General features: G+C 42.4%; 1 protein-coding gene across 6 annotated transcripts in view; it reads left to right on the top strand.

The window, feature by feature from the left end:
* The window catches only part of SNCAIP (synuclein alpha interacting protein), a 155638-nt gene that overhangs the window by 97819 nt on the left and 33224 nt on the right, over nt 1-24595 (top strand). For all 6 annotated transcript variants that reach the window (XM_036071931.2, XM_036071932.2, XM_036071929.2 and 3 more), the window contains 2 exons: nt 16757-17625; nt 19249-19428. In XM_036071931.2, the coding sequence (XP_035927824.1) occupies nt 16757-17625; nt 19249-19428 (1049 nt within the window). The remainder of the gene's footprint in view (nt 1-16756; nt 17626-19248; nt 19429-24595) is intronic.

Genomic DNA, 24595 nt, shown 5'->3' with positions numbered 1-24595 from the left:
ACTATGCCCAATTTATTGATGAGGAAACCAAGACGCCTAGAGGATAAATCACTTGCCCAGAGTCCTGGAGCTGGCAAGTCTTTAAAACCAGCCGTGCTGACTCTGGAGCCTTATGAAGTTGAGTCAACTGAGTAATTGTCATCCAAGGACACGTGTGGCTACTAGTGCGAAGCAGGGATTAGCAGCAAGGAAGTTATGTGTGAAAAACTTGCACGTCTCCAAGGAAGTTATTTGTGAAACATTCGCAAGTATTCTCTGCTTAATCCCCACTGCTCGTGCAGGAGAAGGGGCCGGCGCAAGGCAGGGACTGTTAACTCTGCCCTCCGGTCTTCTCCAAATGAGGGCTAAAATACGGCGACATATGGTATTCAAATCCAACAGATTCAGTTTCATTGACTTCGAGTTTTCTTTAACTAATTGGACATTCAAATACACATTCCTTTCAATTCACGGTGCTTTAAGTGTCTTGTGATTCTTTGGAATTATGTATCCGCTAAGCTCATTGGATAATTTTCTCATGAAAGAAGGCAGATAAATATTAATGCAGCTCGGCCTCCGAGAACGAGATGCGCCAAGGAGAGAAAACTTGGTTATACAACAGTAATAAATGGCCCCGGCATGTGTTTGAGAAGAAATTCTGAACGAATTTTAATACCTACATAATATGGACGAAAATTTGCGTGACAGTGAGTAAAGGAGAGCCATTCTTTTTTGAACTTCGTATCTGATATCTATCTGGTAAAAGGCATTTTGGTGGTAGATGTAAAAGCATTGCAGATTTGCTATATTTTTAGCCCCTCAGAATGCAGATTTTGTGACAAACTCTAAACCTTTGAAAATATGTGGTTTCTCTAAGATGTTCAAGGATTTCAGCCAGCACCAAAAATAGTAAATTGACGTGAAATTTATCCCGTTGACCCTTCTGTAACATAGCTGATGATGCTAAATATGTAAACCCTCTATTTTCGATTTTATTAAGGTTTAATGCTAAAAGCTTATAAGTGAAGGTTGGTGGGGCAGTTTAAATTTGAAAAGCCTGCTGATGACTCCATCTCATCTGATATATTGCAAAATGGACTCCAAAGAATAAGGAAACACGTTTTCTAAGATCTCGATTAAAAAAACGAACACTTCAACCCAGGACAGCAAAGAATCGAACACCTATGACAAAAATCCCAGTTTATCTAACCACAGCAAAACCTCTAGATGAGAATGTTATCAAGAGAAACACTTATTTTTATTTCTCTTTAACAAAATCTTACTTATCATTCATTATAAAAAATGAAAAGCAAAAATTATAGCTAATCCTGCCACCAAAACAAAATGTGACTCTATTTCTTTCTAGAATTTCTTTTCCCGAGGCCTAGTTTTTGTTTCGGTTACAATCACCATGCAGGGAAAGTTTTATCTGCTGCTACAGAACATGCGTGGCCATCATGTCGAGTAAAGCCCGGAACTTACCTGTGAAAGCATACACCTGCGCCCTCTGTCCAGAGGGAGAGACCATCTCTGCCTTTAATCCATTAACACTTAGCTTATGTTTCTGAGAGAAAGGCTACAAGTCAGTATGGGGCAAGACAGGAGCAGGGGGGCTATTGAAAAGTTAAAAGTAAAACTCTGGTAGTGTTGCAAGTAACGTAAGGGGCTCGAAGGAGCAGAGCATCAATACATCGCACGCTTGGCCCTTGCTCTCTTCATTTGCACATTTCTTGTCTTTCCTTAGCCAGAGCTACAAGCGCCACAGCTCCCTGGTGTTCTAAAACTTTACTAGCATTGGGGAATTAAGAAAGAAATGAGACAATGTAAAGGGAGAGGAACCTTAGGGGAAGAGGACCCAGTCTCCTCTCCCCTGATTTAGTTTATTTTTATTGGACTCTGAGAAACATGTTTCGCACCCTCAAAATTGATACAAAAATCTTGGTAGAAGTGATTTCAAGGAAGTGTGCAGGAGGCAAGGATGCAAATTCGGAAGCAGGGAGATAAGCATCATTTAGGCAGGAAGGGAAAGACTTGAAGCTGAGCGACAAGGAAGAAGTGATACCGAAGCCAAGTGCCTTGTACCTTGCATGGCCTCCAAAGTTCGTTCCTGTCGTAAGGGAGACTGGTTTCCTAGTCCTGTCTTCCCAATCCAAGGCAGAAGTGTGAGTGTGTGTTAAGGGGATACTAGTTTTGGAACTTCATAGCATCTCTGAGAGCATCCCACTTCTGGCTGGAAACATCTCCTTTTTCTTTTGTCTCCCAAAATTAAATGCACTCTATCTTCCCATTTAAAATGAGCCCTCCTTGGGGCATCTGGATGGCTCAGTCAGTTAAGCATCTGCCTTCGGCTCAGGTCATGATCCCAGGGTCCTGAGATCGAGTCCCGCATCGGTCTCCCTGCTCAGCAGGGAGTCTGCTTCTCCCTCTGCCTGCTGTTCCCCCTGCTTTGTGCTCTCTCTCTCTGACAAATAAATAAATAAAATCTTAAAAAAAAATGAGCCCTCTTTGTCCACACACCTCCTTTGCTCTGACTCTTCCCTTAAAAAAATAAAAGTGATAAAAGAAACTCAAGTCATAGAAACAATCCTAGAATCTCATAGTTGAAGGATCCTCGGAAAGAGTCAAGAGTGACTGCAGAAGTCCAGACCCTTTGGGGGCACCTCACAGAGTGGCCCAGGGCCAGAGCCAGCACCATGGGCATCACCTGGGAGCTTGGAAAGGCAGACTCTCAGACCTTCCCTCCAGACCCCTGGATCAGAATCTGCATTTTGTAACAAGCTCTCCACGTGATTGGTGCATATTCAAGTTTGAGGAGCACTGATTTAGGACACGCTGGTGCTCACCCAGTGTCCGTGATGAGTGTCACTCCGAGCTCAAAACCAAGCAATAGTTCCCCAAGGGGGTTCTCAAGACATAGAGTGGAAAACTCCTGTGGCCTTTAGGGCCCTGAGTGATCTTCTCCTGGTTCAGCGAGCTTCCTCGCATGCCCCCTCCCCCCACAGTCTGCTGCCGCATCAGGGAACCTTCTTCAGTTCTTCCAGTGTGCTCTGTTTTCCACGTGACATTTCCTTCTTCCACCTCCCGCTTCACCTCCTCAGGACCCCTTTACCTGACTCCCAAAACCACCACGTTCCAATAGAAATACAATGCAAGCCACTGACATGATTTATTATTTTTTTCTAAGAACCACATTTTAAAACTATAAACCAATGAGATTAATTTAATATCTTTAATTTAACCCAATACATCAAAACTGTTATTTGAACGTGGGTCACCAGCCACATTTTAGCTGCTCAAGAGCCACAGGTGTCTAGTGGTTCCCATTTGGGACAGTTTGAGCCTAGATGATATTAGCGCCGCTCTCCCAGCTTCCTCTATTATTTCCTAGCTCCCTATAGTTTCCTCCTCTTTAAATATCTGCGTCTCAAAAAACTATTAGCAATATGATGTTAGTTTACTATCAGTTTTCTCTAGTAGACTAAGTGCTGTGTCTCTTGTTTATTATGGAATCCCCAGCGCCTGACGCGGGAGCTTTGCGGGTATCTGAGGGATGGATGAGCAAATGAAGGTGTGACGAGGCGAAAGAAAGCCTCCCTTCTTTGGCTTTTGTATCATAACTGAGGTATGAGCCAGCTGATCGTTTGCTTCTTTTCATTTGGTGTGACACCTTGATCCTTCAGCTTTCCTCTTTTATCTGTGTCTGTACCATCCGTATCCTTCTCTCTGCGGGGTCATTACCCTCATCCAACAAACACTCTCGGATCATCTCCTGTCTTAAAAAGCAAGCAAACGGGGCACCTGGGTGGCTCAGTCGGTTAAGCATCAGACTTGATTTCGGCTCTGGTCATGATCTCAGGGTTGTGAGTTCGAACCCCACGTAGGGCTCTGCACTGAGTGTGAAGCCTGCTTAAGATTCTTTCTCTCCCTCTCCCTCTGCCCCCCCCCCAACGTCCCACCCCTGCATGCGTGCTCACTCTCTCCCTCTCTTAAAGAAAAAAGCAAACAAACAATACCCCCTCTGGTGACTCCCACCCTGGTTCTCTGTTCCTTCCTCTCCCAGCCCCCTCTACCCCCTTCCAAGTACAGCCAACCTACTATAAAGAGTTAGGGGAACCCCCATCTCCAGCCCTCCCCCCTCCTTCACTTGAAGTATCTCCAGCATGACCTCCACCTCCCTAGGGAAGGCCACGACTTCCACGTTGTCACATCTGCTGACACGGATACTCTCCTCTCTCTTGGCCCCTATTTGAGACTATTGACCACTCCTTTCTGGAAGCATTCTCCTCTCTTGGCTTTGTGATACCACCTATCTCCTCATTTTTCTACCAATATTCTGACATCTCCTTATCTCCTTTGCAAGTCCTCCTCCTTCTTTACTTGGACTTCAAATATCCAAGTGGGGCTTCTGTATTCAATAGGACCCTCTCTCCTCTCAGTCTCCAAGTCTCTCTGGGTTGGGAGCTCATCCACTGTCATGGCCTCGGATGTCACTTACATGCTGCTTCTGCTTGCCTGGGCTTCCAGCCACCTCCTTACGTGCCGGCCGCATGTCTATGTTGGATGTCTTGTGGAATTCTAAGAGGAATCCTTGAATCCCATTCCCTGACTTGTTCCTCCTCAGACGCTCCCTCAGTCATGGGCATTCAGTTTACTGATACACCCACTCAGGGACTGCAGCCAGAATTCTCTCTCTCCCTCACACCCCCCATCAGCCTATCACCAGGTCCTGAGTCATCTGTGCTCAAAGTATGTGCCCATCTGCCCCCTTCTCTCCATCTCCTTCCTCAGCCACCAGCTAGGACAGGCCACCTTTGTGTTTCATCTGGGTTAACAGCATGAACTAGTCCTCACCCATTTCTTCATCACTAACCCTTGTGCACCCTCTGTTTCCACAGAGTGGGAAGAAGGATGCATTTTAATTTGCAAAGTGGATCATTTCACTTCTCTGTGAAATCCCCCCAGGCTACCCCATTTCTGTTAAAATTCTTTGTTGTGGCCAGGAAATGCCCAAATGAGTTTGGCCCCTGACAACCTTCCCCAACCTCATCTTTGGTAGCTTTCGCCCTGGTTCACTGTGCTCTAGATGTAAGAGCTATAGAACCTGTCAGATTCTTTCCCACTTTAGGCATTCGAAAATGTGCTCCCTTCTACCCAGATCGCCACAAAATGATCTCATCTCTTACGTTTTCCTTCAGATTTTCACATAGTTGGCTTCTCGTGAACCCTGGTCTTAGCTTAAACGTCACCTCTGTGATGAGACTTCTCAGCTGCTGTCCTCTAGTACCTTCTGCGTTCCCTTCAAAGCACTTTGCATTTTGTAATTTCTTATTCATCTGTATGCTTGCTTTACTGTCTGGTTCTCTCATTAGGACAGGGATTATGTCTATTTCATTCACCTCTGCACCCCTAGAACCATGTGCACAGAACCATGTGCTACTATGTGTTGAATGAATGGACCCTATAAGAGTATTTTAGCATTCTGTCAATTTAACCCTTCTGAACAAGCTTTATCATATTCCCGTATCTCTTGCTTACATACGAGATTGCCATGTTTCACCAGTTGAAAGAATTGGCAGCTGAAAGAACAAATTCTCGGTGATAAGATGACCCTAAATTTAAGCTAATGCCACTAATGATAAACAAAGTAGGGAAATTCTTCCACTCAACTGTTTCTAAGAAAAGTTGTTATGGAAAACCATTTTCCTAACTTTGCTCCCATCCGGAAGCTTCTCAGCAAGTGGTTGCCAAAACCAAGGCCGGGAGCAGGGTTTGGGATTTAGGTCCACATGAATCTGAAATGAGCTCAACCAGGTTTTACCACTGGTTTCTGGGATTCCATTACCTATATGTGACCCAAATAGAGAAAATATGGGGGCACCTGGGTGGCTCAGTCGGTTAAACGTCTGCCTTTGCCTCAGGTCATGATCCCAGGGTCCTGGAATCGAGTCCCGCATTGGGCTCCTTGCTCAGAGGGGGAGTCTGCTTCTCCTTCTCCCCCCTTCCCCCACTCATGCTTGCATGCTCTCACTCTCTCTCAAATAAATAAAATCTTTAAAAAATATATGAATAAGGAATAATTGTAGTTTTGATAAGGCAGTTATGCCCTGTCATGGAAAGAAAGCTGGAGTCAGGGAACCTCGGTGTTGGCGGAAGAGTCAGCAAGCTCTGCGATTTACAACATAACACTTAAAATTCCCAGAGTTCTCGTTTATTTCAAGTGAGACTATGCAAGAACTGCTCATCCATCCTGCAGAGTTGTTGCACAAACCCCTAAGGAAACCATACCCTTGGCCTTGTACTCAGAAACTTAGAAAGCCTTACACAAATATATGGTATTAGCAATTTTAAAATGTTATACGCAAAGAACAAATCATGGAACACTACATCAAAAACTAATGATGTAATGTATGGTGACTAACATAACATAATAAAAAAATGTTAGATGGAGGACATTTTAGGAACATTCCAATTTAAAAAATATCATTTTGAGAAATTCGTAAAATACGCAGAAGTGTTTTGTTTTGTTTTTTTTTTTTCCATTTTTTATAGTGGTGCTTGTGAAGTGTCTACCATACTGCACCAGGAGACAGAAGAAAGTAACTCTGCCATTCATTTATGCTGGGAAAAGCCTCTGTCTGCACTTTGCTTTTGTTCAGCTGTACCTGCTCTTTCTCTCAGAGGCCTTGTAACTAAAAACCAGGGTCCAGGTGGGAGCTCTTGTGAACAGACCCCAGGAGGGCTGTCAAGAGAAGAGTAAGCCACAGGCCAGCTCTAGGCCTCGCTCCCCTTTCTCCTCCCCTCCAGACCTTAAACTGTGTTCCTCTCAAAAATGAGACCATGTTTCACAGACTTACCACTTCGCTTCTCATGGAAAATAGAATTCATTTCACTTTTACCAGAAAACAGGAGGGAATACTCTTCTTATACCCTGAAGGCATACCCATCTTCTCTTTCTTTTTCTTGGGTCTAAAGCTCTATGTCTAATGGAAATACCTAGCTCCATATTTAGAAATCAAATCCTCAGACACTGGGGGGAGTCAGCAGTTGGAGATGGAGAATAGAGAAATGGGGAGTAGAGGGTAGAGAGGAAGGATTTTCCCACCCCCACACGTCCTCCACCTGCCTCTCCTTCTCTCCCTCACAGAAGAGCCGTAACTTGGTGTTCTTTGTCCTTGGCAGTTGATCAACACTGTAAAACATCGCCACCTTCAGTTAAAACTGGTGTGTGTCTGCACTTTGCAGAGAGCACACCGGGCCTCCTAACACTTTCCAGATACCTCCCAGAGCAAGCTGTCGTCTGTTTCAGTGCTTCTCTGCTTGATGAGCTTCTTCACTGTCCCTTGTCCTGTGTCTCTCTCTGCAATTCAGCATAGGGAGGGAGTGAATGAAAGGAAGGAGCCTGGAACAGGGGCCTGGAGTGAATACAAGACTTAATGCACTCAAGAGGTTTGGCTAATGGCAAAGCGAAGGTCAGCAAATTTTTTGGATGACAGAATGACTCTGAAACCGTGGACTTTCTTCAGACCCACCAACTGCTCTTCTACGTAAACTGTGCTTTCAAAGCTCGAAGGTTTAAAGTTGTCAAAATATTGAGTCTGATTTCATGACAGAATGTGCCTCTTTGGTGAAGTATCTTTTCTGTCTAGTGCAGTAAGGGCTTGAGGATTTCTGGGAGTTTTCACAGAACGAAGAAATGGGTACAGATAGGGCACAAAGTTATATGAGCAAGTCTGGACAACAGTGGGTAGAGCTGGAAATAACGAAATGTGAATCTGACACTTCCAACAGCTGCCTGATACCAATAGCCACTTAAAGTCAGAACTTGAGAACCAAAGCAGTGAATCTTTCCCAATAGTATTTAATGTCTTAAGGTAAATAAATCATTGGTTGCTATTTTTATAATGAGAAAGTGCTCTGTTTTCCCCCTTCAGACTCACAATACCCTCAATAAAGGGTCTATGGCATCAATGAAAGAGATGAACAAGCAATTCCATGGGAACATTCCAGAAACATGCATTCCTCACATGGGTTCTTCCCAACATAATGGCCCTACACAGTTCTCCAAATGCAGAGTTAACTCAACCCTTGTTTTGGATCAGGTTACAGTCTAGTCTCCGGGCATGGTGCAGAAGAGCACCCATCAGGTCATCCACCCTCAGACTCCAGACCCTTCCTCCCACTGTCACAAGATGGTATAAGTCACCTGTCACCATTCCTTCCAGAGCCTGAAGTGTTTGCAATAAGTGGGTCCACTGCAGATTTAAGTTTACAGTGGCTTAAAGAAACTCATGACTAATGCTGACACTCCCAATCTTTCATGATGTCCCTCAAGTGTAAAAATAGAAGGATATGGAATGTTGGAGAACTTAGCAGGTAGGTCCTTGAAGGTGCCTGGACTTCTGGTAGCTATAGATGTGGAGTGTGTTGTTATGTACATTTTAAGGCAATTGTGAGTAAAACTGATTATTTTGTTTCTTATGGAAAATAGAATTCATTTAGCTTTTACAGTCAATAGTAGGAAAACACTATTTTATCCTAAAGACATAACCCTTTTCTTTCTCTTCTTGATGTCTAAAGCTAATTTTCTAATAGGGACACATAACTCCATATTTAGAAGTAAAATAAATAGGCATCTGGGGAGCCAGCATTGACGTTTGGTCTCTAAAATTGTATCCACCATTGCAATAGCAAACTGTACATTATCTTCCTAAGAAAATACTAATTTATCAGTCCCAAGAGCCAACGAGTTGTTCTGTGTCAGCAATCAGCTTAGCCTCATAATTATAAATTTGTAAGGATCTGTTGAAAGACATGGATCCAGAAGAATTATAGTGTTTCATAGTGAGTCACTTAGAAGAGAGAGCCCTGTTATTTGTAGACATTCCATATAGTCATAGAAATTTAGAGATGGATCAGGTCTTAGCAATCATATAGTCTAACCCTTTTATTTTACACATGAAGAAATCAAGGCTTGGAACTTATTGTAGGAAATATATGAAAATATTTCCATATGCAGCACATCTTCTAAATGTCTATCTTTACTTTAGTACATTACTAACACTGCCTTTGAAATATTCAACACAGTGTGCCCCAAATGTGGCAAGGGTGACTCATTGTTACAAGATGACTGATATTTATGGACCATACTTTGCATCTTTAGGCTAGCATATTCCTTTCTTCCTTTCCTCCCACCCTCCTCCCTTCATTCATTCATTCATTCATTAAAAGATAAGCCACTGGGCCCCCATATCTGTGAGATGCTATGCTAGACAGATGGCTGATTATAAACACAAGGAGGTTCATGAGCAATCTTTGCCTTAGAGGAACTCTCAAGACAGACGGTGAGACATGCATGTGTGAAGAGTTGCAAAAGAGCTTCATAAATATCCAACTCTAGGTACGGGCAAGTATATCTCAGGGCGCTGAGAAGCAAGGAGTAACGGTTTCCTGGGAGAGTCAGGTGAAGTGCACCGTGGAGGTAACCCCTGAGGGGAATCTCCTCAGATGAGCCTTGTCTCAGGCAGAGAAAGCAGTCAGGGCACTGTCGGAAGAGAGGGATCTTGCCCAAAGGCAGGAGCACTGAAGGAAGAACATGGTGTGTCCAGAATTGGGGAGTTTAGCAATGGAGGGTGCAGGGGGAAATTAGTGATGTGGGATGATGGGTGCTTCGATGAGAAGATAAATTAGAAAATAAATACAGGCATACCTCCTTTTTATTGTGCTTCATTTTTCTCACACTTTTCAAATACTACATTTTTTATTTTTTTTTATAAATTGAAGTTTTGTGGCAGTGCTGTGTTAAACAAGTCTGCGCCATTTTTCCAACAGCATGTGCTCACTTCATGTCTCTGTCACATTTTGGTCATTCTCACAATTTTTCAATTTTTTTCATTCTTACTATGTGTGTTAGGTTGATCGATGATCCGTGATCTTTGCTGTTACTCTTGTAATTGTTTTGGAGCTCATAAGCCACGCCTATATCAGATGGCAAACTTAATCGATAAAGGTTGTGTGTGTTCTCACTGCTCCACCAACCAGCTATTTTCCCATCTCTCTCCCTCTCCTCTGGCCTCTCTGTTCCCCGAGACTCACTCACCAATATTGAAATTAGGCCAGTCAGTTATCCTACAAGGACCTCTTGGGGTTCAAATGAAAGGAAGAGTTGCACGTCTCTACTTCAAATCAAAAGCTGGAAATGATTAAGCTTAGTGAGAAAGACATGATCCAAAGCCCAGACAGGCTGAAAGCTAGGCCTCTTGCACCCAACAGTCAGGTTGTGAAGGCAAGGTAAAAATTCTGGAAGGAAATTAAAAGTGCTGCTCCAGTGAACACACGAATGATAAGAAAGCAAAACAGCCTTCTTGCTGATATGGAGAGAGTTTTAGTTTAGTAGTCCCATTAGAAGATCAAAGCAGCCACAACATTGCCTTGAGCCAAAGCCTCATCGAGAACATCAATTATGTGAAGGCTGAGAGAGGTGAGGAAGCAGAAGAAAAGTAGGAAGCTAGCAGATGTTGGTTCATGAAATTTAAGGAAAGAAGCTCTTTCTGTAACAGAAAAGTGCAAGGGGAAGCAGCTCGTGCTGATGTAGAAGCTGCAGCAAGTTCTCCGGAAGATCTAGCTAGGATCATTCACGAAGGTGGCTCCACCAAACAGCAGATTTTCAATGTAGATGGAACAGCCCTCTGTCAGAAGAAGATGCCATCTAGGACTTTCATAGCTAGAGAGGAGAAGTCAGGTCCTGGCTTCAAGGAACAGGTGACTCTCCTGTTAGGGGCTAACGTAGCTGGAGACTTTAAGTTGAAGCCAATGCTCATTTGCCATTCTGAAGATCCTAGGGCCCTCAAGAATTACGCTAAATTTACTCTGCCTGTGCTTTGCATATGGAACAACAAAACCCAGATGACAGCACATCTGTTTACAACATGGTTTACTGAATATTTTAAGCCCACTGTTGATACCTGCCACTCAGGAAAAAAAAGATTTCTTTCAAAATGTCGCTGCTCATTGACCTGGTCACCCAAGAGCTCTGATGGAGATGGACAATGACATGAATGTTGTTTTCATGCCTGCTAACACAGCATTCATTCTGTAGCCTATGGATCAAGGAGTCATTTTGACTTTCAAGTCTTGTTATTGAAGAAATACATTTTGGAAGGCTATAGCTGCCATAGGTGGTAATTCCTCTGATGGCTGTGGGCAGGGTAAACTGAAAACCTTCTGGGAAGGATGCACCATTCTAGATAACATGAAGCACATCCATGATTCAGAGAAGAGGTCAAAATACCAACATTCACAGGAGTTTGGAAGAAATTGATTCCACCTCTCATGGATGACTTGGAGAGGTTCAAGACTTCCATGAAGGAAGTCACTGCAGATGTGGTGGAAACATCAAGAGAACTAGAATTGGAAGTAGAGCCTGAAGATGGGACTGAATTGCTGCAATCTCATGATAAAACTTGAATGGATGATAAGTTGCTTCTTATGGATGAGCAAAGATGGAATCTACTCCTGGGGAAGATGCCGTGAAGATTGCTGAAATGACAACAACGGATTTAGAACAGGACATAAACTTAGTTGATCAAACAGTGGCAGGGTTTGAGAGGATTGTGTCCAATTTTGAAAGAAATTCAACTTTTGGGCAAATGTTATCAAACAGCATCACATGCTATAGAGAAATCATTAGTGAGTCAATCAATGTGGCAAATGTTATTGTTGGGTTACTTTAAGAAATTGCCACAGCCAACCCAGCACCCACCACTGGGATGGGTCATCAGCCATCTACATCAAGGCAAGACCCTCCATTAGCCAAAAGATGATGACTCGCTGAAAGGTCAGATGATGGTTAGCATTTTTTAGCAATAAAGTATTTTTGGTTAAGGTATGTACGTTGTTTTTTGGACCTAATGCAGTTACATACTTAATAACGAGGACATAACTTTTATACACACTGGGGATCCAGAAAATTAATTTGACTTTATTGCGATATTCCCTTTGTCGTAACGATCTGGAATTAAATCTGCAAGATCTCTGAGGTATGCCTGTGTAAAAAAAAAAAAAACCTGCTACATCTATGCTAAGGAATTTAGTTACTATCCTGAAAGCCAGTTTCCCAAACCTTAGTAATTTAAATATTATTTCCACAATATGTGTTAAATCCAAAGGCGCCTAATATTATTTTTGCTCTCCCTGTAAACTACTCATGCTATTATTTGTTTAACATTTTCCTCAAATGTCCTACTTTAAAACATACCTATTTTCAGAAGAAACTTTACATCAGTATTGTAAATATAAAACCAACGTCAGGGGTGCCTGAGTGGATCATTCAGTTAAGTGTCTGCCTTCGGCTCAGGTCATGATCCTAGAGTCCCAGGATCGAGCCCTGCATCGGGCTCCCTGCTCAGTGAGGAGTCTACTTCTTCTTCTGCCCCTCAGCCTGCTTGTGCTCTCGCTCGCTCGCTCTCTCTTAAATAAATAAATAAAATCTTAAAAAAAAAAAAAATGTCACTTGCAGTCAATTCAAGGTCATCATTAAAATGAATGTGATGAAAATAAAACATTCCTGTTAACTCTTTGCTCCTGAAAGTCTCCTAGCCTGAGGCCTGCAGTCTCATTATTTTAAAGGGAGATGGTAAGTTTGGGAGAGGAGATAAATTCACTGTAGCACCAAACTGAGATTCCTTGAATGAGTTAGGTGGGAGAAAGAGAGTTGAACGGCATATGGCTCCCTTATTCTCTAAGTCAGGAGTATTCGGTATGGTTCCTGTGTGCCATCTTCGATACTGCAGGGATATGCATGCTACATAGGGGGAAATGTCATAGGCCATACAGGGCCACCTGAGGATTCTGAGCTAAGAAGTGACAAAATCAGACCTATGTGAAGAGGGATAACTCAGGACTAGAAAAGAAGACCAGAGAAGTAGCTAGAACTTTGTAGAGGATATGCAAAGGTTCCCATGTGGCCCAGTTAGTATAATAAGGCTGGAAAAGAGGGACCAGATTTGAGAAAAATTTTCCATCAGGCCATAGCAGGAGTTGGTGCCCGGAGGGATGAGAGATGCAGGTCAAGGAAAGAGAAGGGCCAGTGATGGTCCGCAGAGAGATTGCTTGGGAAACTGCATGAGTGGTCATCTGACCCAGGCCAAGATTACAAAGAAGAGATAGTAGAGCATGTGTGCTTGATGAGTAGGAGAAAGGGAGGGAGCAAGTAAGGGAAGGGAGGGGTAAGACCCCTGCTTTGGAACATGCTGCCTGTGACAAATATGCACCCATTCTAGGCTCACACTAAATGTTGAAGATACGGGCTAAGTGTGGATGGTCAGCGGGCCACTGGAAACCACCTTGCTGGAGTTCAGAGACATTTCCAATGACAGTTAGATTGGAAGAGATCACCGTGGCCTATAAGTCGGCCTCAAAAACACTTGCATTTACTTCATGACCATTTCAGAAAATTTGTGACATAATCAGGTAGACAGTTTTAAGGTATACTAGACATGTTTTACTTTCGTAAGCTGTTAAAAATGAATCCATTCAACAAAAAATCATTAAGAACCTATTTATATAAAGCAATTTGCTAAGTGCTGTGAGGGATAGAGAGATAAATTAGACACAGACCCTGTTCTCATAGAGCTTGTAAAGATCTAATAAGATAATAGATAAGATTTTCAGGGATTTAAAGCTTAACGTATGAGGCCTTTATTCATGATTTCCAGAAAACAAATTTAGCCTCAAAATCTCTCTACTAACCATAGTCTGAACTTCGTTTTCATGTGTTATTAGAAATTGATGATGGTGTTGGGGTAGAACAACAATATAAATGAAATTTGGGGTAGACTTATAGAATTGGAAGTTAAAACCTTGTCAATCATTAGTAGCCCTTTTTCTTATGTTGTGCTTAAAATGTTCATTTTCCCAGCTTAGGAGAAATAATCTAAAGTTTTGTCTTATGTGTAGCATAAAATTGCCCTTCCCCCTCAGATGAGTATACGTAGTAATAAATTGGAGCATTCTCATGAGACTCTCTTGAATAATCAATTTCACATAACTGGGATTTTTTTTTTTTCCTGGTCAACAAGACACAGACTAGAAAGCATAGATTTCACTCTGAGCCTAAAAAAAGAGTGAGGTTTGAGGAAGAGGAAGGACAACAAGACTAATGTTGATGCCCCTTCTTTAGTTTCTAGACCCTTCTGTGGAAAGAAGTGTTTTCATAAGACTCAGACAGAATTCATTTCCATAGAGCATTCTTAATGGCTCTTGTCAGTAAAAACAGCTGGGAAACATATGGTATCCATTTCCCTGTATCACTTGGAAAAAATTTCACATGTAAATAAAGCCAACATAAAAGAGTAGCCCTTTGAACCCGCGACCTTATACAATACATAAATATATAGGTACAATGCACTCGTTGTATTGGTCCACTAAGTTATGTGACTTTAAAATTTTTTTATTACATCCTGAGATGCACATTTTCAAGAAGTTCCAAAGGAATCAAGGTAATTGGCAAAATATTAGCAAATACCATCCCTAATAATAAGTATGTATCTCTGAAATGTCATGGAGTATACACACACACACACACACACACACACGTTGGCCACTGTATTTTAAGCTTTTCAGAAAAATTGATGGATAAAATTAAAGGCATATTTACACATTATAAACTTTACGTCCGCTATCTCTCTGCTGTTTTAAATAAGTAACCATGTGTTCTTGAAAGGAAGAGAGGAAAGCTTGGCAGAAATTTCTGGCAGACAATTTTTCATAGCTTCACATTTTTAGGGAAAAATGGACCTATAAAGGATAGGAAATCTTTTAAATTTATAATGGACCAACTGGAATTAGTCTTTGCCTTTGCATATTTACATTTCATAAATAACTTTCGAAAATCCAGCTCTCATTGGTGATTATCACTCCTCTGAGTTTATTAACAGGACTTTTGTCCCCTGTGATATTAAGCCGTAAATCCCTCAGAAGGATGCGCTTTGGGCATTTACAAGGAGATTTAATGCATTGCACAAAGTGAGATTCAAATTCAAATACTAGCATTTGTTAATTGTCTGCTCTGTGCCAAGTACTGTGTACAGTTTAGAACCAGAGCCAACGAAAGGGAAGAGAGGCAGCAGCTTAACAGCATCTAGATACCTTCCTTCCCTTCTGGAACATTCTTGTTAATACCTGTTCCTTACTGGACGGAATCCAGGCCTCCTTTCACAGCTCATAGTATTCTCTTCATAGATTTTAAAGGTCTCGGAACTAAACCACTTAGTGCAGACCGTCTGAAAAAGCCCATGGCAAACTGTGGTCTCTTTGGGGGGAAAGACCCCACCCACCAGCAGTTACATAGCATTCAGTCTCAGAATAGTTACTCTCACCTCCTTAGCTCACTTCCAGAACTTCTCTGAATCTTTTTAGAACACATTGCAATAGGAACAAGATTGACCAGTGATCTAAATTTGGGGAACTTTTAATAACTTTCACCCCTAAAAGTAGTGGTAGCCAGGGACTGTCCTAGAAGTTACAGACCTGAATATACCCCATCTCTTTTATTCTTTGGTCGTGTCCAGTAGCAAAGAATGGACACAAGCACATGCTTTTAGATTAAATTCTTCCTAGCTGTTGTTGTTCCAGAAGAGGAGAGTGGGATGGGAGGCCCCTAGATGGAGGGCATGTCCTGAAACCTTCCCCCTTTGAAGGGGGATGGTATAAATGTAATTGGAAAGGGAAGAGTCCATACACCAGTGGCCTACAAGTTTCCAAAGGTGCCGGGTCATCTGTCTAGTCAGGGGAGTATCCCAGAGAGGAAGCAGGGTCATCATGAGGGAGGAGACTGTGGTCTGTCATCCTGCACCAGGAGAAGGCACAGGGTTGCCTTCCATGAGGCTAACTGGGAGAGATGGTGTTCTTATCTTTAGCCTCCAGATGCATTGCTGTTTCACTGTACACTTGGTCTCTACCAGATGCTCACTCAAAGGCAAACCAGACAATCTTTATCTAAGCTTTGCAGAGAAAGGAGAAGAAAGAAAGAAAAAAGCCCACCAACCTGTGCATCTCGCTCTCCCTTTGCAACTCCTTCTCCTCCTGGCTGCTCCCAGCTTTGCCAACATTGGAGGGCCTCCTTGACTCTTACAACATGTTCCGTTGTGAAGTGTTAATACATGATGTTGCTGTGTCATACGCCAGAGAGCACTGGGAAATGCCCCTGAGTGATGCTTCACTGGGATACCCATCTGTGGTGGACAGTCACCCAATGGGTCACAGTTTCAGTTTGCCCAATATTAAATAATTTACCCATTTTTTATGTGGGACTTCTTAAGCTTTGGGATATACATATATGTATGTATGCATGTGCACGTGCACGTGTGTGTGTACATCCCTTCTCTCCCCAAACTACTTTGGAAGTTCATTTAACCCAGAGGATCTGACCTCCCATTTCTGTTTTTCAAGGTGGTGACAAGTATCCTAATCCTTCCAATGAGGTATAGCCATCCAGGGAATGAACCTAAAAATCTATCTGGATCTGTTTGTTTGTTTTAGCTGTCTGCTTTTCCATGAATACTATTTTAATTAATTTTGAACCAATAGGCCATAACTTTTATCCCTCACTGTTTTCCAGTGGTAAGTATGAACTGTTTGGTATGATACACGTCTCTCTAAGTCATCCCTCAGACAGGGGCTTTCTTTGAGCATAACGTAAGTGGACTACGCCTGCCTGCGTGGCCAAGATACCTTCGGCGTTTCAGTGTAATACTCTCCTCTTGTATTTATTTCTAAACAGTTTCTAGCTCGAGCTGGAATTGCAACGTGTCGGCTCTCATGACAAACACGCAAAAGCCCACAGGAATCGCGGATGTGTACAGTAAGTTCCGTCCTGTGAAGCGAGTTTCCCCGCTGAAACATCAGCCAGAGACTCTGGAGAACAATGAAAGCGATGACCAGAAGAACCAGAAGGTGGAGTACCAGAAAGGGGGTGATTCCGACCCAGGCCCCCAACCCGAGGAGCTCAGCCCTGGAGATGGAGACAGTGGTCCCCAAAGTAAGAGCACCGAGCCCAGCACCTTGCTGGGGGAGCTGGAGCATTATGACCTTGACATGGATGAGATTCTGGATGTGCCTTACATTAAATCCAGTCAACAGCTTGCCTCTTTCACCAAGGTGACTCCAGAGAAGAGAATTTTGGGTTTGTGCACCACCATCAATGGCCTTTCTGCCAAAGCCTGCTCCCCCGGAAGTGCTGAGAGCTCACCAGCTAACATGACACCATTCTGTGTTCTTTCGCCCGTGAAAAGCCCTCACTTGAGAAAAGCGTCCTCGGCGGTCCGCGAGCAGCAAAAGCTCTCCGGGGAAGAGTCTGAGAGCTCACCGCCTCTGGTGAAGTGTGGCTCTGCATATGAGCCCGAGACCCAGACTAAGGACTTCCTCATCAAGACCTTTAATGATCCTCCGAGTCGAAAACGCGAGAAGGCAACACCAGACGGCCAGCTCAGGGCCTTCCATCCTCAGCCTGCAGCCACAGAACCCAAACTAGAAGAGCCGATCGGGGGCGTGAACTGGACCAGCTCCCAAGGCCCGGAAGAAAGGAGTGAGCATCTGAAAAAAGTGAAAAGCATCTTGAACATCGTTAAGGAAGGACAGATATCTCTCCTGGTAAGTATGATCTCATTCCATCATCTAGAGACTTCAGTTCTATCAGCTCCATTAGGAGTAACAGAATGATGAGCGTTTCTTCCCATTCTTGCTTTATCTTTACTCATAGCCTGAGTTAGATGATGTGCCTCTTGAATTTTAAAATACAAAATTAGGAGGTCAGTACAGGGAGAAAACAAACGGCTATAGAGGGAGTGTTATTCCACTTGAACTGTGCACGAATCTGACCATAATCTAAAACAAAAACAAAACAAAGTCCAGCCCTTGCTTTAATGTGAATCTGAATGTCTTTTCCCTGTTCAAATGGATCCCAGTGCTCTCACTTGGTTACTTGTTGGGATGTTGGTCCCTTGGTGGTGGGCCTGCCAGATACATGAACAGAGGGTCTTCTGTTTTATCCTGATCATTATTCAGAAGACTTGGACCAGGAAGTTGGAAAACATTTGCAGATAGAAGCTTACCCTAGAGCTTGGTTGCCCTCTGACCTCCATGGAGTTTTTACCGAGTTCCAGCGCTTCGTGTCTAGGGAACATGAAGAAGCTTTCCAAAGATTTGAGTCACAGAGTTAACATGATGTAAGAAAAGTCTGTTCTGCTTAGGCTCAGAGAGAGCTCAACTGAAATCACACTCCATCTGCCTGCATTGTTCTTTTCTGGCTTGCAGACTTGGATCAAACAGTAGCAAGCCTGGGCTGGTACTATGATGTTAATTAAAGTCTCACTTGAGAAAAGCATCACAGCTTGGCAGTGTGATTCCACTTAGGGTAAAGCCATGCAGAGATAAGTGCAGTGTGCCTGGTCTATTGTCACAAATCTGACTGTTGTCATAGGATGATAGGATTGAACACTTTTACTAAAAAAGTAATTTTTTTTTTCTCCTGAAAACAGCTTTTCTATTTCTCCTGGCTCTTCCTCTCTTTTTCTCTCTGGTTTATTCTTTTCTTCTGTCCATCCCATGTTTTCATGTTTCCCAGATGGTAACACCTCTTGACTCACCCAGCAGTTTCTATCAACCATGTCATATGCAGGGAACTAAGCTTCACTAGAGGTGAGAACACTAAAGGCCAGGTATAGCCTCCAGGTGCCCCAGGACTCTGTTTGGGGTGCAAGTGTCTGGAAAAATCCTGTGGTAGCTCTAGATGTGGCAGCCATCAGATAGCTTGCGATCAAAGCTTCTCTGTTGTTCAAGGCAAACCAGATGGTGGAGAGAAGTAGTTCTTTCATTCAACAAACCTACAACAGAGGATAAAACACAGTCTGGCTGTCAGCACTTAGCAGTCGAATGGAGGAGACAGAGAGGGAACCTGCCAATTACCATAAATGTCATTGCACTTGTTTAGAAAACCATCTTGGCGCCTCCGCAAACTCGCTGACCGAGCCCGGTCACCATGTCTCCCATGAAGATAAGTCCCTTGAGGACTCAGGTTCTAAAGGATAGGATAGCAAAAACTGTAATGGAAAGTCATTAGCATTAATAGTAGGGAATTTCTGACTTATTAGATCCCCAGGATGGCCACCAGAGCTCCTGGAAACTCATCTCTTCTTCCCAGGGCCCACAGTGAAACCCCCATAGCATCTCATTCTGATTCTTGACTTAAGTGTTCTAATCTTACCATCCGTACAGCCACACCTCGCTGCCGACAACCTAGACAAAATTCACGACGAAAATGGCAACAATCTCTTACATGTGGCCGCATCGCAGGGACACGCCGAATGTCTGCAGCACCTCACCTCTTTGATGGGAGAAGATTGCCTCAGTGAGCGAAACATAGAGAAGTTGACTCCAGCGGGCCTGGCCATCAAGGTGATGATGGGTTGGGGGCTAGACCCGCCACAGCTAAAAGTTTCTGTTTTTGAAGATTCCTAGTGAGCTAAGTTGGAGAGATGAGTACAGGGAGAGAGTAGCGTGATACACCAAGCAAATGGCAAATGAGCCTACTACATTTAAGAGAGTAATCATTTCAGGTACTAACTGCTTTGAGCTTTGGCGACTACATTCCAATTTATTGTGCAACGAGGGTAAGCTTCAAGTCAGCTAATAAAGAGGAAGGAAAATGATCTATTGTGGTTCTCAGAACTTTCGTTATTCATGGTGACTGCAATTTAGATTTTAACCACACCTGGATTTATCTGCGACTGTTTCATGTTTTCCTAATGTGAGTATAATGAGCGAGACAAATGAGGAAAAGGTGTATTTTAAGGAAAGATAGCTCTCAGGAGTATTTCAGATAATAAAGCAGGCTTCTAACGGATCACATCTGAAGTGTAAATGTCTTCAGTACCAAGAGTTGTTTAGAATGTCAGGGCCTAGTTTTGAGTGTAGTGTCAACTGGGATAGAGATAAAACTTAGAAATTGTGAGTCAAGCAAACATGGTCTTTTATAGCTCACTGCAGTGAGTGCCTCTGTAAAACATAACACATCGCTAGAAGGTTAGCTATTAAACTACAATTACTTTTAAGATCTTTGGCAAATAAGTGTAGAATTCAGTCATATTTATGAAGAAGCCAGAAGTGAAGTTCAGGGAAATATAATACATCTTGTGCTTCTGCATATGTGCTCTGCTTTACATAATAGTTATGTCTTCTAAAAGCTGAATAATCATTTTTAGAAATGGAATTATTATTTTTTTTTAAAGATTTTATTTATTTATTTGAGAGAGAGAGAGCACAAGAGGGGGGAGCGGGAGAGGGAGAAGCAGACTCCCTGCTGAGCAGGGAGCCCGATGCGGGACTCAATCCCGGGACTCCAGGATCATGACCTGAGCCGAAGGCAGTTGCTTAACCAACTGAGCCACCCAGGCGCCCGAAATGGAATTATTTTTGAAATTTACTAGGGGAACTTGCTAGTTAAAGAGATCCACTTGTGTATTTACTGAAGAACATGTTACATTTGAAAAACGAGTGATTGCTGGTCTACCTTAATATATCTTTTATGCAAATCTGAATTTTTGCATCTTTAATTTATTTACCATTCAGTGAACTTTTTTTAAAGATTTTATTTACTTATTTGAGAGAGAGAGAGAGAGAGAGACAGAGCATGAGTGGGGGAGGGGCAGGGAAGAGGGAGAAGCAAATTCCCCGATGAGCAGGGAACCCGAAGGGGAGCTCAATCCCAGGACCCTGAGATCATGACCTGAGGTGAAGGCAGACACTTAACCAACTGAGCCACCTAGGTGCCTTACCATTTAGTGAAGTTTTATGTATTAAAAGTTGCTTTTTGTTTTATTTAATTTTATTCAATGATAATGTATTATTTCTAAGGTAGTATAGAAAATGATTTTTTTTTTTTAGAAAATAAGAGATCCAGGACCCTGGTAGATATTGCTTTCCTTTAGTGAATGTTGCTATGTCACATTAGGAACTGAACTGCAAGCAGCCATCATGAAGAGAAATTAGATGGGAAGTCAAGGTGCAGTATAGTTGAGTTCAACAATGTGTATCAAGTCCCCCAGGTACTGTGTTGGGTGATGACAATACAAATTTGAATGAGACCTAGTCCCTTTTCCTCAGAAGCTGATAGCCAGGTAGATAGGGCAGGTAAGTTACCAGTAATTCAAGTGCAGGATGGCAAATTCAGGATCTAGTCCTATATCAGAGTCCTGTGGGAAGACAGGGGTCAGATCTGGTCATCAATGGGTGTGGGTCAGTGATGAATAAAATATTCTTGCAATGCCAATAAATGTTGACATTAGCCTTGTTCTTTTAGTGTTTATAAAATACAGTGCTCATTAGCTTTCCTAACTGATGTTAAATTATGGAGTATATCATAGCCACATAGTTGGATGAGAAAGCTTTTTCTTCATTTATATACCTTAGTGCTTGTTTTCATGGATTAAGAATCTTCAGAGTAGGACAGTACATAAGAAACTTGGTGGTCATTAGACCAACCCTGGCTATAAATTCCTTCTATGGTATCCATATTGGTAATTCATTCTTAAACTCCTCCAGTCAATGTACTGCTATCATATAATCAGCATGTAACCTTGAACTGCAGTGCTTTTTGTTTCTTTGTTTTAATGAAGAATGCACATCAAACCCACTAGACTCAAAAGCTCTTATGGATTTGGGGGTCTCAGGCCTTTCATATTTTTACTTCTGGACAATGATATGAGAAATGGAACTCTTCTTCTATTCCTTCATTTAATCTAGAATTTACAAAAGAAGTCAAAACAAATATTTTATAGTAAGTGCCACCCCCTTTGGGAATCTGGCCTCAGTCCATTCAGTGTCATTTGATAGACATTGGTGAAGTTGAGGGAGTTCTACTAAGTCATCATTCTTCTGTTTTAGGACCTTGTTTTGAACACCAGCGACCAACTGATAGTGTCTCACCTCATTAAGCATAGTTCTGAGAGCCCTGCTGTCATTAAAGGCAACAAACTTGGTTCAAACGAGCATAAGTCGCTGAGAGAATGTGACTTGGCTGACAGGAAGCAGAGTCAGAGATATGGTATCAAATAAAAAGATAACCTGAGAAAAGGGGCTTTGAAGGCTTAAGAACACCTCTTCCCTACCCTTAAACTCCTTAAATGGAACATAATAAATTCTTACCAGTTACATGCAGAATTTATTGAGAGTTTTCTGGGCAACCCAACACTAGATACTGTGGCAGTTCAGGACATTACTGAGTGCCCTTTGGGAACAGTTAAGCAAAATAACTGAAAAGAAAGATTTCTATACGGTGAGAGCAGTGTGTTTCTAAAATGGGGCCAACACAATACATTGTTTTAGGAGTTAAGCAGACTTGGAGAGAAATAACCTTAGTTTCTTTTTTATTTCTCATGCAGTCCTTCTGATTAAGCTCAAAGATAACACATTTGTCTGATGAGAAAATGACTTCAAAGACATAACCTACTGACGTTCCTTTTTAACATCCAGTATGAGTGATCCCAGTTTCAGAGACTCCAGCAGGCAAAAATCTCCTGCTGAAACGTAATAACATTTTTTGTTTTCTTGGTATTTCTATTTATGGCAAGCAATGTTGTGTTCAAGATCATAGTAGCAATATATTTCCTTCTGCCTTTATAGCAGCATTTTATTATTTAATACATTTATTCAAATGTTACCTTCTTGAATAACTAGACCTAACAGATACCTAACAGAACATTCTACCCAACAAAAGCAGAATACACATTCTCCCCAAATACAGATGGAACATTCTCCAGAATAGACCATATGTTGGGCCACAGAACAGGTCTCAATAAATATGAAAGGAATGAAATCATACAAAGTATGTCCTTTAACCATAAGGAAATGCAATTAAGAATCAATAACAGAAGGAAATTAGGGATACTCACAAGTATCTGGAATTAACACATGCCAAAATAATCATTTATCAAAGAAGAAATTACAAGGGAAACTGGAAAATAAAATGCATTCTATTATCATTTAAGGATGCAGCTAAAGCAATACAGAGAGGGAAATTTATAGCCATAAATGCCGGTATTAAAAAAAAGAAAAGGAGAGGCACCTGGGTGGCTCATGTCAGTTAAGCATCTGCCTTTGGCTCAGGTCATGATCCCAGGATCCTGGGATAGAGCCCCACGTTGGGCTCCCTGCTCAGCAAGGAGTCTGCTTTCCTCTCTCCCACTACCCCTTCCCCATGCTTGTGTGCTCTCTCTCTCTCAAATAAATAGATAAAATCTTTTTTTTAAAAAAAAAGGGAAAAAGATCTAAAATTAATAGCTTAATCTTCTACCTTAATAAACTTGAAAAAGAATAGCACACTACGTTCAAAGCAAGCAGAAGAGAAGAAATTTAAAAATTCAAGCAGAAATAAATGCAATAGAGAACAGAAAAAAGAAATAAAGTCAACAAAACCAAATCTGGTTCTATGAAAAGATTAAAGAAATTAGTAAACTTTTAGTTAGACCAAGAAAAAAAGAGACAAGACTCAAATCATTAAAATCGGAAATGTTGCCTCTTCTCTGTGTTCTGTGTAAATGCCAGTTGATATGAACTATCTTCCCTAGTAGGTGCTCACTATGGTTCCTATTCCTTTTTTTATTCAGAGGGAATAAAGCACATAGTATCAGTGGTTTTATTTTAATCCTGGTAGGAAACAGTTGGCATGCTCAAATTATGCAATTTGAAGAACATCTATAATGAAGGATTCATGTACAAAAGGGTGATGGGTGGGGTATAGGGAGCCCAAGAAGAAAAGTACAGTATCCTGGGGTAAGAGCAGAGCACTGTTACCACCTGAGAGCCTGAAGGGGTTGGGGAGAGGCACAAGCTAGAGATGGCCGAATGGAAGAACTGGCTGATTTTTGACCTTTGACTGGTGGAGGGACACAGCAGCCAACGGCAACCCCATGGGCGTTGGGAAAGCCAGGAAAAGAGGGGACCTCAAACTCATTCTCCTTTCCTGGTGTCCTGCCAACGCTCTCCATCAGCCAAACCCAGGGCGCAAGGGAGCCAGCCCATACAGACCTACCTCCCCTGGCAGCAATGACTGCAGAGGAAGGAGGAGACAGATCTGAGGTGGCACCTGGAAGCTATTCACCACCCACCTGATCTGGCTAGATTCCCCCAGTGGAAAGATAGTCTCTGCCTGTGAGCAGCTGAGAGTTGACTACTTGAAATTCCACTATCCAAATAGGTGTAGATGGAAAAGGAGTAGACTACCTCCTCTATCTTGTGTCTAGAATAAGCTTCCCGGACTCCATGGCATGGTAGCTCTTTTCTCTTGGGCTAAAGGCCCACATTGGGCAAACCAGGAAGGCAGCTGAATGTCTCATTTGTGTTATAGAGGAGCTGGGAGAGTGCACTACTAGTGAAAGGTAACAAGTGTTGGGTGCTGAGTAAGCTCAGATGCTTTGTCTCATCTGCTGCTCATGAGGCAGTTAGTGCTATCCCTGCCATTTCACAGATGAGAAAACTGAGTATCAGAGAGGGAAGCAACTTGTTCAAGGTCTTGTAACTAAGTAGTGGATTGAGGATTTAAATCCGTTCCAAAGTCTGGGTCCTA

This window comes from Halichoerus grypus, chromosome 2 (genome assembly GCF_964656455.1).
Source record: "Halichoerus grypus chromosome 2, mHalGry1.hap1.1, whole genome shotgun sequence".
Taxonomy (NCBI): domain Eukaryota; kingdom Metazoa; phylum Chordata; class Mammalia; order Carnivora; family Phocidae; genus Halichoerus; species Halichoerus grypus.
This window is presented reverse-complemented; position numbering and strand designations above follow the sequence as displayed.